The sequence below is a fragment of the Stomoxys calcitrans genome, chromosome 3, assembly GCF_963082655.1.
Source record: "Stomoxys calcitrans chromosome 3, idStoCalc2.1, whole genome shotgun sequence".
Classification (NCBI taxonomy): Eukaryota; Metazoa; Arthropoda; class Insecta; order Diptera; family Muscidae; genus Stomoxys; species Stomoxys calcitrans.
This window is the reverse complement of record NC_081554.1, coordinates 14,566,141-14,581,248: the sequence shown is the minus strand read 5'-3', so window position 1 is coordinate 14,581,248 and position 15,108 is coordinate 14,566,141. Positions and strand designations below refer to the sequence as shown.

Here is a 15,108-nt window from a genome sequence, read left to right as displayed (position 1 = left end):
CATAACTTGATATTGTTCCAATAACGTAGCAATTATTTTCTTTTATCCTTTGTTTGCCTAAAAAGAGATACCGTGGCAAGAGCTCGACAATTGCGATCCATGGTGGAGGATATATAAGATTCGGCCCGGCCGAACTTAGCACACTCTTACTTGTTTTTTATTTGAATTAAACAGCTGGTTGTCATAAAACAGCTGTTCGATGCTGCAAATTTTCCTCTGGGTAGAAATTTGCAAAACTCTCAATTACCAAACTCTCGCTCTCACTCACTCTTCCGCTCTCTTCTGCTGTCATATAAAGTAAACGTACGACTTCCAGTACAATTTGTGCAAATTTGCTCACAGTTTGGAGTACACTAACTTTCAACCTGTGGGTATCTAATGTTCGGCCTAGCCAAACTTAATACGCTTTGACTACCTTAATTTTGTATTTTTTCATAATAATGACTTTATCATGTCTCTAATATGCTGCAATACAAAACCCTTTATATACTCTTATGTATCCTTTGTTCTGGCAATATATCTTAAAAAATTTCAACTAATATGTTATGGTTTATGGAATATTTTCATGCAAAATTTGTTTTTTCTTTCCTTGATTTGAAAAAAATTATTAAAGAGTTTAAATGCCAGGTCATGAATCACAGACAAAAATTCTTTGGCGTTAGCTCAAAATTCTATTTCAAATTTTCTTCATATTTGGCAGCAGTGTCTATGTACCTGGATGTGTATGTGTGTGTGTGTGTGTTTGAGTCCTTTTGCTGTTGATGTGTTGCTTGCTGGGGCTGGAGCTTTCGTTTTTCACTTTGTAATGGTTTCAGGTTTCGTGACAAAGTTTTATTGCAAAATTATTGAATTCCGAAAATGTAATGACGGCAAATACTTGTAAATAAGTTGGCGATACTTGCCAATGCAATGCCAAACACGAAATTGGGCACTAACGAAACTATAATAACAACAACAAAATAGTAATTGAAATACCAACAACAATATACAAAAAAACTTCGTTCAAAGGAGAATCATTTTTTTGAAGGGGAAAAAAAAGTTCTTTCTTCACCCTTCATATCATGTGGCTGCTAAGACCCACAACACCTTAAGGCAATTTTTGCGTATTAAAGCGAAATAATACCAAGGCAAATTTATTGCAACACGCTGCCATAATTAAAAGAAAATCAAAACAAATCTCATAATGGTAAGAAACATTTGACTAACATCGTGATAAGATGTAGTAAAACTTTAAACTTTTGTTGTGTTTTTATTTTCTATTTGTGAATGCTGTCGCAGGCTGGCGATTGTCCCCATGGAATGCATTTGCAAGCATCCTTGCAACATCATCACCATGATAGCGGTGGTGGTGGCGAAGAAGCCGTTGGCGGTGTTTCTGGCATTCTTATCAATACCCATGAAAAATATCTGCAAATTATCGATGAGCTGAAAAATGATTTAGAACAGATGTCCTGTGAGGTGGTCCAAGTACACAACGAATGCTGCAGTCATGGGAAAGGTGGCCAACATGATGCTAGCGATGATGATGAAGTGGATTTGACAGCTTCCCTAAAGGAATTGGAAGATCAAAATGATCGTCTTCAAGAGGCCCTAAAATTGCGACTTAAGGAGAAAGACACTGCCTATAGAGAAATGGAAGCCACAGTGTGTTGAGTTAATTGTGAAAAAATAACATCCTTACATGATTTTCTATAGAAACAAAATTTCAAAAAATTTTCTTTAAACAAAATTTGAATAACATTTTCTCCAGCGACTAACGCCCATATTCACAAAAGTGAATGTATACAGAAAAAAAAAAAAAATAAAAATAAAAATCGGTTTCAATCACAAAATTAATTGATCCTATCAATTTTTTAATTGAAACCGCTTCAATCACGGTAGTGATAATATCAATCACAGTTTTTGAAAAAGGTGATTGAAAAATATGTTCAATTAAAAAAAAATGATTGAAAAATTTTTGAAATGTCCAATTAATTTTCTAATTGGTCCAATTAAAAAAATGATTGAATTTTTTAAAATGTTTAATTAATTTTTTTAATTGATTCACTTACAAAAATGATTGAAATTTTCGAAATATCCAATTAATTTTTTAATTGGATTAATTAAAAATTTAATTGAAAATACTAAAATTTTATATTAAATTTTTTACGAAAAGAGCGCTGTATAGGGCGCGCCCTCGATTTCGATACAGCATGGTTCATAGATGTAGAACTCGTGGAATACAAATTTGAGGTTTATGTTCGTGCGGGAGTTTTATCTTCTTTATATATTGGGTTGCCCAAAAATTAATTGCGGATTTTTCATATAGTCGGCGTTGACAAATTTTTTCACAGCTTGTGACTCTGTAATTGCATTCTTTCTTCTGTCAGTTATCAGCTGTTACCTTTAGCTTGCTTTAGAAAAAAAAGTGTAAAAAAAGTATATTTGATTAAAGTTCATTCTAAGTTTTATTAAAAATGCATTTACTTTCTTTTAAAAAATCCGCAATTACTTTTTGGGCAACACAATATTTGTAAAGTATGTATCAACACTTTGAGCGGCTAAACTTTTTAAAAAACCGAGAGTCTGTTGGGTCTAAAATTTTTTTTTTATACCTGGGACGTCAAATATAATTTCTCACGCCCAATATTGTAGAGATCTGACCAAAACTGTGGTTTCTACTGCCTTAAAAATCCATATAGGATGAAATATGTATATGGGAGCTATTTCTAAATCAGGTTCGAATTTAATGAAATTTTGTATCCATATTGGGACGCCAAATAAAACGTCTCGTGCAAAATTTTGTAAAGATCGGACCAAAATTTTGGCTACTACAGTTTTAAAACTCCATATCGGATGAAAGATATATATGGGAGCTATATCTAAATCTGGACCAATTTTTATGAAATTTTGCACACGTATTAGGATCTCAAATAAAACACCTCGTGCAAAATCTGTTTAAGGTTGGACCAAAAATTGTGGCTACTACAGCCTTAAAACACCATATCGGATGAAAGATATATATGGGAGCGATATCTAAATCTGGACCAATTTTTATGAAATTTTGCACTCGTATGAGGATCTCAAATAAAACACCGCGTGCAAAATTTTTTTAAGGTTGCACCAAAATTGTGGCTTCTATAGCCTTAGAAGGCCATAACCTGATATAGCTGTCATGTAAACTGATCAGGGATCTTACTTCTTGAACCTATAGAGGGCGCAATTATTATCGGATTTGGATGAAATTTTGCATGACGTGTTTCGTTATGTTTTTCAATAACTGTGCTAAGTATGGTTCAAATCGGTCCATAACCCGATATAGCTGCCATGTAAAACTATCTTGAGCCACTAGATGGCGCAATTATCATCCGATTTAGATAAATTGAGCATGATGTGTTTTGTGCCAAGTATGGTTGAAATTGGTAAAAAGCCTGATATAGCTGCTATATAAACTGATCTGTGTTCTTGACTTCTTAGGCCCCTATATTATAATCTGATTTGGCTGAATTTTTGCATGAAATGTTTCGTTATGGCTTCCAACAACTTTGGGCACATAACCTGATATAGCTGTTATATAAACCGATCTGGGATCTTGACTTCTTAAGCCTCTAGAGGGCGCAATTTGTATTCGATTTGGCTTAAATTTTGTACAACGGCTTCTCCCATGACCTTCAATATACGTGTCCAATATTGTCTGAATCGATCTATGGCCTGATACAGCTCCCATATAAACCCATCTCCCGATTATGCTTCTTGAGCCCCTACAAGGGGCAATTCTTATCCGATTGGACTGAAATATTATGAAATTTCGCTCACGTATTAGGATTTCAAATAAAACACCCCGTGCTAAATAATTTAAAGATCGGACCAAAATTGTGGCTTCTATAGGTTTAAAAGGTAAGATCGGATGAAAGATGTATATGGGAGCTATATCTAAATCTGGACCGATTTTGATGGAATTTTGTACAAGTATGTACACGTCGAGTAAAACACCTCGTACTATGTTTTTTAAAGATCGGACCAAAATTGTGGCTTCTATAGCCTTAAAAGGCCATATCGGATGAAAAATATCTAAATATGAACCGTTTTTTTTCAAAATTAATAGCGTTTGTCCTTGGGCCAAAAAAGTGACATGTGCAAAATTTCATCACAGTCGGACAATAAATGCGACCTGTACCGTGATCACAAGAATACATGGACAGAGAGACGGACATTGCTAAATCGAATCAGGAAGTGATACTAAGCCGATCGGTATGCTTAACAAAAAAATTTTTTTTTTTTTTAATTCAAAGAAATTTTTTCCGAATCGAAGAATTTTTTACTATTGGCTACTAGAGTTAGTCATTGGAATAAATAAATCACTCTTTGTGCCTTAGTCCAGCTTAAATGGCCACGAGAATGTATGTTAGGTAGCAGGGATGGGTTTTATGAATTGAAGAAATGAAATTGCCAGCTATCACACAATCGGACATAGATATCACACCACTGGCAGACGCGTTTTTAGGCTATTGAGACCCTTGTCAGTAAAATGTACATTTGCCCATGAGCATTCCATTAAAGAATAGAGGCACACTTCCCACATGTCAATGAGTGCAGTCCGATTTAAGTTTAAGCTCAATGATAAGGGGCCTCCTTTTTATAGTCGAGTCGGAATGGCGTGCCGCAGTGCGAAACCTCTTTTGAGGAGAAGTTTTTACATGGCATAGTACTCATTTCGACAAAGTCCGGTGTGAGAATGCATCATTTATACACCCGTAGAAGCTACCGATTCAAACCCAGCACGGGCGTCGAGCATTTAACGCATCTCACTGTTCAATAATTCTCAAAACAGTAAATCGGGAGATCAGTCAATGTGGCAGCCATATTGAACAGGGAAGTCGAAGAGCGCCAAATTTCGAGGAAATTTGGTAATCAACGCTGGTTTTTTTAGGCACAGACCTTGAATCGGGAGATCGGTATATGTGGCAGCTATATTAAAATATAAACCGATCGGAACCATATAGGGCGCGGATATCGAAAAGCCTGACACAACTCACTGCCCCAATTTCCGTGAAATCGGATAATAAATGTGGCTTTAATGGGCTTCAGACCATACATCGGCTGATCGGTCTATATGGGGGCTGTATCAAGAATCTTGATTGATTCAAGTCCGATAAAGCTCATCTTTGAACTTAACCTGCCTATGGATAAAAAACACGGTGTAATGCCTAAAATACGATAAATGGCTCAATATCTCTGGCTTTGAAGACTGTAGGGTGTTTTTCATAGACGGACGGAAGGACGGATATGGCTAGATTGACTTAGAATGTCTAGATGATCAAAAATTATTTACTATGTAGGGTCGCAGATCAATATTTCGACATGTAACAAACGGAATGACTAAATTAGTAGAATTCCTAACCTGTGGTAGTGGGTATAAAAATATTTTTCTTACTTGATTTTAGGGAAATTTTCTATGAAATATTGTCTTTATTTAAATTTTCTATTGATATTAATTGCTTGTTTAATATCATAAGTACGACTAATACAAAGTATTGGGTTGCCCAAAAAGTAATTGCGGATTTTTTAAAAGAAAGTAAATGCATTTTTAATAAAATTTAGAATGAAATTTAGCAAGCTAAAGTAACAGCTGATAACTGACAGAGGAAAGAATGCAATAACAGAGTCACAAGCTGTGAAAAAATTTGTCAACGTCGACTATATGAAAAAATCCGTAATTGCTTTTTGGGCAACCCAATATTATATAAAATTGGCTATCATTTATCGTATTCTATTCAAAAGATAATCGTGATTGGTTTGTTTAGTTATTTTCTCTGCTAAATTCCTCTTGTCCCCTTCTACTTATTAAAAGTTTCTCTTGCATAAACTTTTTTCAGAATAACAACCTTAAATGCCAAATACATCAGCTTGAACAAAACCTTACTGCAAGTGAACAACATATCCTGCATTTGACAACGTTGTTAAATCGTTCCGCCCCAACACCTGCTGTTGAATTCTCATGTCGTGCCAATACCCTGCAGCATCCCAGTGCAGCTCCAATTGCCTACACCAATCAGAGTTGTAATTGTCAACATCAAATTGCAGAGTTGGAAAACCGATTGGAAAAAATATCCAAAGATTTGGATGATTCAAGGAGACAAGAACATTTTTTGCGTTCCGAGACTCGAAAACTCAATGAGGAGTTGAATGAAAGCAAAAGAAAGAATGGTTTGTTTGTTCATAGTATCCAAAAGTGAAGAATATCTTTAGAACATCAGTTATCTTTTTGACAGCAAACCTTTATGCACAATCGCAACGATTAGCGGGTCTGTTGAAATCTCAAGAAAGTCATCGCATGGAATTGGCTCAAAAGTTTGATAGCCTGGAGAAAAATTTTGAGGATCAATCGAAGAAACTACGAGCTGCTCATACCCAGTTAAAAGTTCTGAATGAACGTTATAAACTGATGGAAAGAACGGAAATGGAGCACAAAATGGAGGTTAGTAGAGAAAAGTGGTTTTGATATGAGTATGTATGATGTTTTTCTACCCTATACACCATGGGATGGGGGTATACTAATTTCGTCATTGTGTTGGTAACACCTCGAAATATGCGTCTGAGACCCCATAGAGGGCGCAATTATTTTCCGATTTGACGTTTTTGAATTTTGCACGTGTTTGTTTCGTATCACTTCCAACAACTTCGCTAAGTATGGTTCAAATCGGTCCATGTTTTGATATAGCTGCCATATAAACCGATCTGGGGTCTTCACTTCTTGAGCCTCTAGAGAGCACAATTCTCGTCCGATTTGACTGAAATTTTGCATGTAGTGTTTTTGTATCACTTCCAACAACTGTGTAAAGTACAGTTTAAATCGGTTCATAATCTGGTATAGCTGTCATATAAACCGATCTTGGGTCTTGACTTCTTGAGCCTCTATAGGGCGCAATTCTCATCCGATTTGGCTGCAATTTTGCATGAGCTGTTTTGTTACGACTTCCAATAACTACGCTAAGTATTATTCAAATCGGTTCATGTTTTGATATAGCTGCCATATAAACCGATCTGGGGTCTTGACTTCTTGAGCCTCTAGAGGGCGCAAATCTTATCCGATTTGACTGAAATTTCGCATGAGGTATTTTGTTATGACTTTCAATAACTATGCTAAGTATGGTACATAACCTAATATAGCTGCCATATAAACCGATCTGGGGTCTTGACTTCTCGAGCCTCTAGAGGGCGCAATTCTAGTCCGATTTGACTGAAATTTTGCATGTCGTGTTTTGGTATCACTTCCAATAACTGTGTTAAGTATGATTTAAATCGGTTCATAATCTGGTATAGCTGTCATATAAACCGATCTTGGATCTCGACTTCTTGAGCCTCAAGAGTGCGCAATTTTCATCCGATTTGGCTGAAATTTCGTATGAGGTTTTCTTTTTTGATTTTCAATAACTGTGCTAAGTATGGCGCAAATCGTTACATAACCTGATATAGCTGCCATATAAACCGATCTGGGGTCTTGACTTCTTGAGCCTCTAGAGGGCGTAATTCTTATCCGATTTGACTGAAATTTTGCATGAGGTGTTATGTTATGACTTTCAAACAATGTGCTAAGTATGGTTCAAATCGGTCCATGTTTTGATATAGCTGCCATATCAATCGATCTGGGGTCTTGACTTCTTGAGCCTCTGGAGGGCGCAATTCTCGTCCGATTTGGCTGAAATTTTGCATGTCGTGTTTTGGTATCACTTCCAATAACAACGCTAAGTATGGTTCAAATCGGTCCATGTTTTGACATAGCTGCCATATAAACCGATCTGGGATCTTGACTTCTTGAGCCTCTAGAGGGCGTAATTCTTATCCGATTTGACTGAAATTTTGCATGAGGTGTTATGTTATGACTTTCAAACAATGTGCTAAGTATGGTTCAAATCGGTCCATGTTTTGATATAGCTGCCATATCAACCGATCTGGGGTCTTGACTTCTTGAGCCTCTGGAGGGCGCAATTCTCGTCCGATTTGGCTGAAATTTTGCATGTCGTGTTTTGGTATCACTTCCAATAACAACGCTAAGTATGGTTCAAATCGGTCCATGTTTTGATATAGCTGCCATATAAACCGATCTGGGGTCTTGACTACTTGAGCCTCTAGAGGGCGCAATTCTTATCCGATTTGACTGACATTTTGCATGAGGTATTTTGTTATGACTTTCAAACAATGTGCTAAGTATGGTTCAAATCGGTCCATGTTTCGATATAGCTGCCATATCAACCGATCTGGGGTCTTGACTTCTTGAGCCTTTAGAAGGCCCAATTTTCGTTCGATTTGACTGAAATTTACCATGACGTGTTTTGGTATCACTTCCAACAACTGTGTTAAGTATGACACAAATCGGTTCATAATCTGGTATAGCTGTAGTATAAACCGGTCTTGGATCTTGAATTCTTGAGCCTCTGGAGGAATGAAGTATTTTGTTATGACTTTCAATAACTGTGCTAAGTATGGCGCAAATCGGTACATAACCTGATATAGCTGCCATATAAAATGATCTGGGATCTTGACTTCTTGCGCCTCTAGAGGGCGCAATTCTCGTCCGATTTGACTGAAATTTTGTACAACGGCTTCTCTCATAACCTTCTACATACGTGTCTAATATGGTCGGAATCGATCAATAGCTTGATACAGCTCCCATATAAACCTATCTCCCGATTTTGCTTCTTGAGCCTCACAAGGCGAAATTCTTATACGATTGAACTGAAATATTACACAATAACTTCTACAATGTTCAGCATTCATTTATGGTCCGAATCGGACTATAACTTGATATAGCTCCAAAAGCACAACAGTTCTTATTCAATATTCTTTGTTTGTCTAAAAAGAGATACCGCACATAGAACTCGACAAATCCGATCCATGGTTGAGGGTATATAAGATTCGGCCCCGCCGAACTTAGCACGCTCTTACTTGTTTAATATGGCCTTGAGAAGTTCAAGAAGTTGTTATCAGCTTTTTGAATTAATTAAGTGTTTTACTATACTAAAGGGTGATTTTTTTGATGTTAGGATTTTCATGCATTAGTATTTGACCGATCACGTGGGATTTCAGACATGGTGTCAAAGAGAAAGATGCTCAGTATGCTTTGACATTTCATCATGAATAGACTTACTAACGAGCAACGCTTGCAAATCATTGAATTTTATTACCAAAATCAGTGTTCGGTTCGAAATGTGTTCATTCACCGTAACGTTGCGTCCAACAGCATCTTTGAAAAAATACGGTCCAATGATTCCACCAGCGTACAAACCACACCAAACAGTGCATTTTTCGGGATGCATGGGCAGTTCTTGAACGGCTTCTGGTTGCTCTTCACTCCAAATGCGGCAATTTTGCTTATTTACGTAGCCATTCAACCAGAAATGAGCCTCATCGCTGAACAAAATTTGTCAAAATTTGAACACATTTCGAACCGAACACTGATTTTGGTAATAAAATTCAATGATTTGCAAGCGTTGCTCGTTAGTAAGTCTATTCATGATGAAATGTCAAAGCATACTGAGCATCTTTCTCTTTGAAACCATGTCTGAAATCCCACGTGATCTGTCAAATACTAATGCATGAAAATCCTATCCTCAAAAAAATCACCCTTTAGTACTAAATATCCCATGAACAATCCATTGAGGAACAGGGAATACTTCCCTCATGTCATTCTCTCATATCATTCTCTCATATCATTCTCTCATATCATTCTCTCATATCATTCTCTCATATCATTCTCTCATATCATTCACTCATATCATTCTCACATATCATTTTCTCATATCATTCTCTCATATCATTCTCTCATATCATTCTCTCACATCACTCTCTCATATCATTCTCTCATATAATTCTGTCATATCATACTCTCATATAATTCTCTAAATTAAATAATTATACTTTCTTCTATATTCTGCTAGGGCGATTTGCTGAGAAAAGAGGTTCTTTCACTTAAAGAGAAAGAAGCCATTGTTGTGGGTCGCCAAAAAAGTTTGCAGGAGCAAATGATTAAAACCGAAAAAGAACTTTACAACGCTCATGAGGTCATACAGAAGCAGCAGGCTATATTAAGAAGCAATGATGTCAGACATGCCGGGGAATTACGGCAACTCAGAGAAGAGAAGCTGGATGGTCAACGAAATATAAAAATTCTTGAAGAGGACTATCAAAGATTGAGAGAGGCCTACGAGTGAGTATGCGACAAATGATTCAAAGTCACATTGTTGGCTCTTACTCACGCCTCTACTTTATGTACTTCAACACACTAACAATGTTCAGTGATCTGCACTGTTATTCTTTGCAGAAACGAACAGGCAGTTTCTAAACAATCAGAGGAATTGCTCAGCTCGTATCGCCAATGGAGGGAGGACCAACTGAAGGCCGAAACTATAATACGTGAAAAATTCAAAGAGTTTGAGGAGTTATTTGGTTTCTTTTATAAGGATAAGAGTGAATACATGAATGCCTATCGTTTATTGCGTGAAGATTATAGAATTTTGGAAGCTGAATTTGAACGCCTAAGATTGGCTTCGTTTAGGCGAGTCTTTTGAATTTTGAGAACAAAAATTAAAATAAAACATATGATTTTTTATTATTTACAGCCCCATTAGCTCTCAGTTGGGATTGGGAGCCGGCAATCGATCGGTAAGTACACAAATTTGTACCGAGAATCTCACTAAGGCTGTAACATCTCTTCTTTAAACAGATTACCGATCGTTTAGCTTTGTTACGTGATGCTAGAAGTCGTATTTTTGAGCAGTCTTCCTTACTACGCGATGATCCAAATCTCGCACAAACCCAAACAACTGATACAACTGGTACACAGGCAACCAACACCAATGAGGACCAAACTAAAAACTAGATTTTCTTTACAATTCCATGAACTTAGCTGAAGTTTTGTACTATATTTGTGGCTTCATTATGTACTGTCTATATATAGGCTCTGATCATAACTCTTATTCCTTAGTTATTATTTTATTGCATTCCTTTAGTTTCTAATATTTAGATATTTTCTATAGAATTTTTCTCCAAAGTCTTTAGAGAATTCATGGAAAATTGTTAGTGTATCTATAGCACATCTATAAACCGCCCAAGGTGTTCCCCTTCAGATGGTGATTTTTTGAAGTTATGTACATGATTTCATTTACTTACTTTTGTATAGCTTAGTATAATAATTAATAAATAAATTTTATTAATGAATTTAAAATGTATTAAAAATTAAAATTTTAGTCTCAATACTTTTTAATCATTGTATTACGCAGTGTAACCGAAAAAAGTGGATTATGAAAGGATGGCAAAATAAAACTAGTAAGAGCGTGCTAAGTTCGGCCGGCCCGAATCTTATATACACTCCACCATGGATCGCATTTGTCGAGTTCTATGCGCGGTATCTCTTTTTAGGCAAACAAAGAATATTGAATAAGAACTGTTGTGCTTTTGTTGCTATATCAAGATATAGCAACATTCGGACCATAAATGAATGCTGAACATTGTAGAAGTTATTGTGTAACATTTCAGTTCATTCGGGTCAGAATTGGGCTTGTAGGGGCTCTAGAAGCAAAATCGCGAGATAGGTTTATATGGGAGCTGTATCAAGCTATTGATCGATTCAGACCATATTAGACTTCTATGTTGAAGGTTATGAGAAAAGCCGTTGTACAAAATTTCTGCCATATCGGATGACAATTGCGCCCTCTAGAGGCCCAAGAAGTCAAGATCCCAGATCGGTTTATATGGCAGCTATATTAAGTTATGTAACGATTTGCCCCATACTTAGCACAGATATTAAAAGTCATAACAAAATACCTCATGCGAAATTTCAGCCAAATCGGATGAGAATTGCGCCCTCTAGAGGCTCAAGAAGTCAAGATCAACGATCGGTTTATATGACAGCTGTAACAGATTATAAACCGATTTAAATCATACTTAACACAGTTGTTGTAAGTAATACCAAAACACGACATGCAAAATTTCGGTAAAATCGGATGAGAATTGCGCCCTCTAGAGGCTCAAGAAGTCAAGACCCAAGATCGGTTTTAATGGCAGCCATATCAAAACATGGACCGATTTGAGCCATACTAAGCACAGTTATTGGAAGTCATAACAAAACACTTCGTGAAAAATTTCAGTCAAATCGGATAAGAATTCTGCCCTCTAGCGGCTCAGGAAGTCAAGATCCCAGATCGGTTTTAATGGCAGCTATATCAAAACATGGACCGATTTGACCCATACTAAGCACAGTTATTGGAAGTCATAACAAAACACTTCGTGCAAAATTTCAGTCAAATCGGATGAGAATTGCGTCCTCTAGAGGCTCAAGAAGTCAAGACCCAAGATCGGTTTATATGACAGCTATACCAGATTATAAACCGATTTGTATCATACTTTACACAGTTGTTGGAAGTGATACCAAAACACCTCATGCAAAATTTCAGCCAAATCGGATAAGAATTCTGCCCTCTAGCGGCTCAGGAAGTCAAGATCTCAGATCGGTTTATATGGCAGCTATATCAAAACGTGGACCGATATAGCCCATTTACGATCCCAACCGACCTACACTAATAAGAAGTATTTGTGCAAAATTTCAAGCGGCTGTCTTTACTCTTTCAAAAGTTAGCGTGCTTTTGACTGACTGACGGGCAGAGAAGATGCTGGAAGAGATGCTGGAAAAAGAACTCGACAAATGCGATCCATGTTGGAGGGTATATAATTTTCGGCCCGGCCGAACTTAGCACGCTTTTACTTGTTATAACTCCACTACCATTACCATGGTTATATCTAAATAGCGGCTTGTTTGGACCATATTATACTCAGGTACCAAGAACTTTTATACAAGTAACAGTTTCATCGAAATCAGGCATCGGTCTATATGGAAGCTATAGCTATATAGTCTGATCTGGATCATATTTGGATCGGATCTCGGGAGGCTTAAAACAACTCACAGTTTAAAATTTCTGCGAAATAGAGTAATAATTGCAACTGTAATGGGCTTCAGACCCTTAATAAGCAGATCGGTCTATATTGCAGCTATATCCAAATAGGGTCCGATGTGAACCATATTTTAATCGGATTTCGGGAGGCTTAAAGCAACTTACTGTTTCAAATTTCAGCGAAATCGGGAAATAAGTAAAGATTTTATGGGCTTTAGGGAGGCCACCGTAGCGCACAGGTCAGCATGTCCGCCTATGACGCTGAAAGCCTGGGTTCGAATCCTGGCGAGACCATCAGAGAAAATTTTCAGCAGTGGTTATTCCCTCCTAATGGTGGTAACATTTGTGGGATACTATCCCATGTAAAACTGCTCTCAAAGAGGTGTCGCACTGCGGCACGCCATTCGGAATCGGCTTTAAAAAGGAAGCCCCTTATCATTGAGCTTAGACTTAAATCGGACTGCACTGTGGGAAGTTTGTCCCTGTTCCTTAGTGGAATGTTCATGGGCATAATTGTCATTTGCATTTTTATGGGCTTTAGACTTTATGGGCAGATTGGTCTATATGGCAACTTTATCCAAATATGGTCCGATTTGGCCCGGTCAAGAACTAGCCTTGGGTGCAAAAAGACATATATGTGCCAAAGTTCAGCTCAATATCTTAAATTTTTGAGGCTGTAGGGTGATTACAACAGACTCACGGACAGACGGACATCGTTAAATCGCCTTAGAACTTTACAACGATCTGAAATATATAAACTTTGTAGCGTCAGAAATGGATATTTCGATCGATCTTATGATGGTGCGTATTAAAAAATTAGAGGTAAGAACCTTGATAAGAGCTGTGGGCCGCTTAACAACTGTTGGTAACCGATGTGGTCAGGAGACCATTCATATAGGATGAAAGTCTTGTTTATGGGGTCTTCGGTTTTTAATCGCACTCTCATGGAGTCGTCCGTGTCGTTGTATCACTCTTGGCTGTTCATTGAGAGCAAATAACGGAGAACAAATGGGTGACCTAATATGTTTAAGTGATTTGTTTGAGGTAAAGGGTGATTTTTTTGAGGTTAGGATTTTCATGCATTAGTATTTGACAGATCACGTGGGATTTCAGACATGGTGTCAAAGAGAAAGATGCTCAGTATGCTTTGACATTTCATCATGAATAGACTTACTAACGAGCAACGCTTGCAAATCATTGAATTTTATTACCAAAATCAGTGTTCGGTTCGAAATGTGTTCATTCACCGTAACGTTGCGTCCAACAGCATCTTTGAAAAAATACGGTCCAATGATTCCACCAGCTAAACGAACAAGGAGACCTCAGGCGGTCGAAAACATCTGTGATGTTTCTTCTTCTTCTTGAGCCACTAGAGGGCGCAATTATAATCCGATTAAGCTGAAATGTTGCATAAGGTGTTTTGTTTAGACTTTAAACAACTGTGCTTAGCATAGTTCAAATCGGTCCATAACCTGATATAGCTGTCATATAAACCGATCTGGGGTCTTGACTTCTTGAGCCTCTACAGGGAGCAGTTCCTATCCGATTTGGCGGAAATTTTGCATGACGTTTTTTGTTATGACTTCTAGCAACTGTATTGAGAATGGTTCAAATCGGTCCATTACCTGTTGTAGCTGCAATATAAACCGATCCGGGGTCTTGACTTCTTGAGCCACTAGAGGGCGCAATTATTATCCGATTTAGCTGAAATTTTGCATGAGGTGTTTTGTTATGACATTCAACAACTGTGCTAAGAATAGTTCAAATCGGTCCATAACCTGATATAGCTGCCATAGAAACCGATATGGGATCTTGACTTCTTGAGCGTCTAAAGGGCGCAAGTATTTTCCGATTTGGCTGAAATTTTGTACAACGACTTCTCACATGACCCTTAACTTACGTGTCGTGTCAGTTTATAGCCTTATACAGCTCCCCTATAAATCGATCTCCCTATTTTACTTCTGAAGTGCGCAATTCTTATTAGATTTGGCTGAAATTTCACACAATGATTGACTTCCACTTCAATGACTTCTTCTTCAATATTCAGTTCAATTATGGTCCGAAATGAACCATAACTTGATATTGTTCCAATAACATGGCAACTTTTTTCTATTATTCTTTGTTTGCCTAAAAAGAGATGCCGTGGAAAGAGATCGGCCCGGCCGAACTTAGCACGCTTTAA

General features: G+C 37.3%; 1 protein-coding gene across 1 annotated transcript in view; it reads left to right on the top strand.

Annotated features, from left to right (window-relative positions):
* LOC106081110 (putative leucine-rich repeat-containing protein DDB_G0290503) overlaps positions 1-10,891 on the top strand; it is a 48,324-nt gene extending 37,433 nt beyond the window's left edge. Inside the window, exons 14-20 of the mRNA XM_059365405.1 lie at positions 1,279-1,644; positions 5,856-6,186; positions 6,252-6,457; positions 9,918-10,186; positions 10,301-10,534; positions 10,599-10,641; positions 10,703-10,891. Of these exons, the coding sequence (XP_059221388.1) occupies positions 1,279-1,644; positions 5,856-6,186; positions 6,252-6,457; positions 9,918-10,186; positions 10,301-10,534; positions 10,599-10,641; positions 10,703-10,858 (1,605 nt within the window). The 3' untranslated portion in view covers positions 10,859-10,891. The remainder of the gene's footprint in view (positions 1-1,278; positions 1,645-5,855; positions 6,187-6,251; positions 6,458-9,917; positions 10,187-10,300; positions 10,535-10,598; positions 10,642-10,702) is intronic.
* The last annotated feature ends 4,217 nt before the right edge of the window (positions 10,892-15,108 follow it).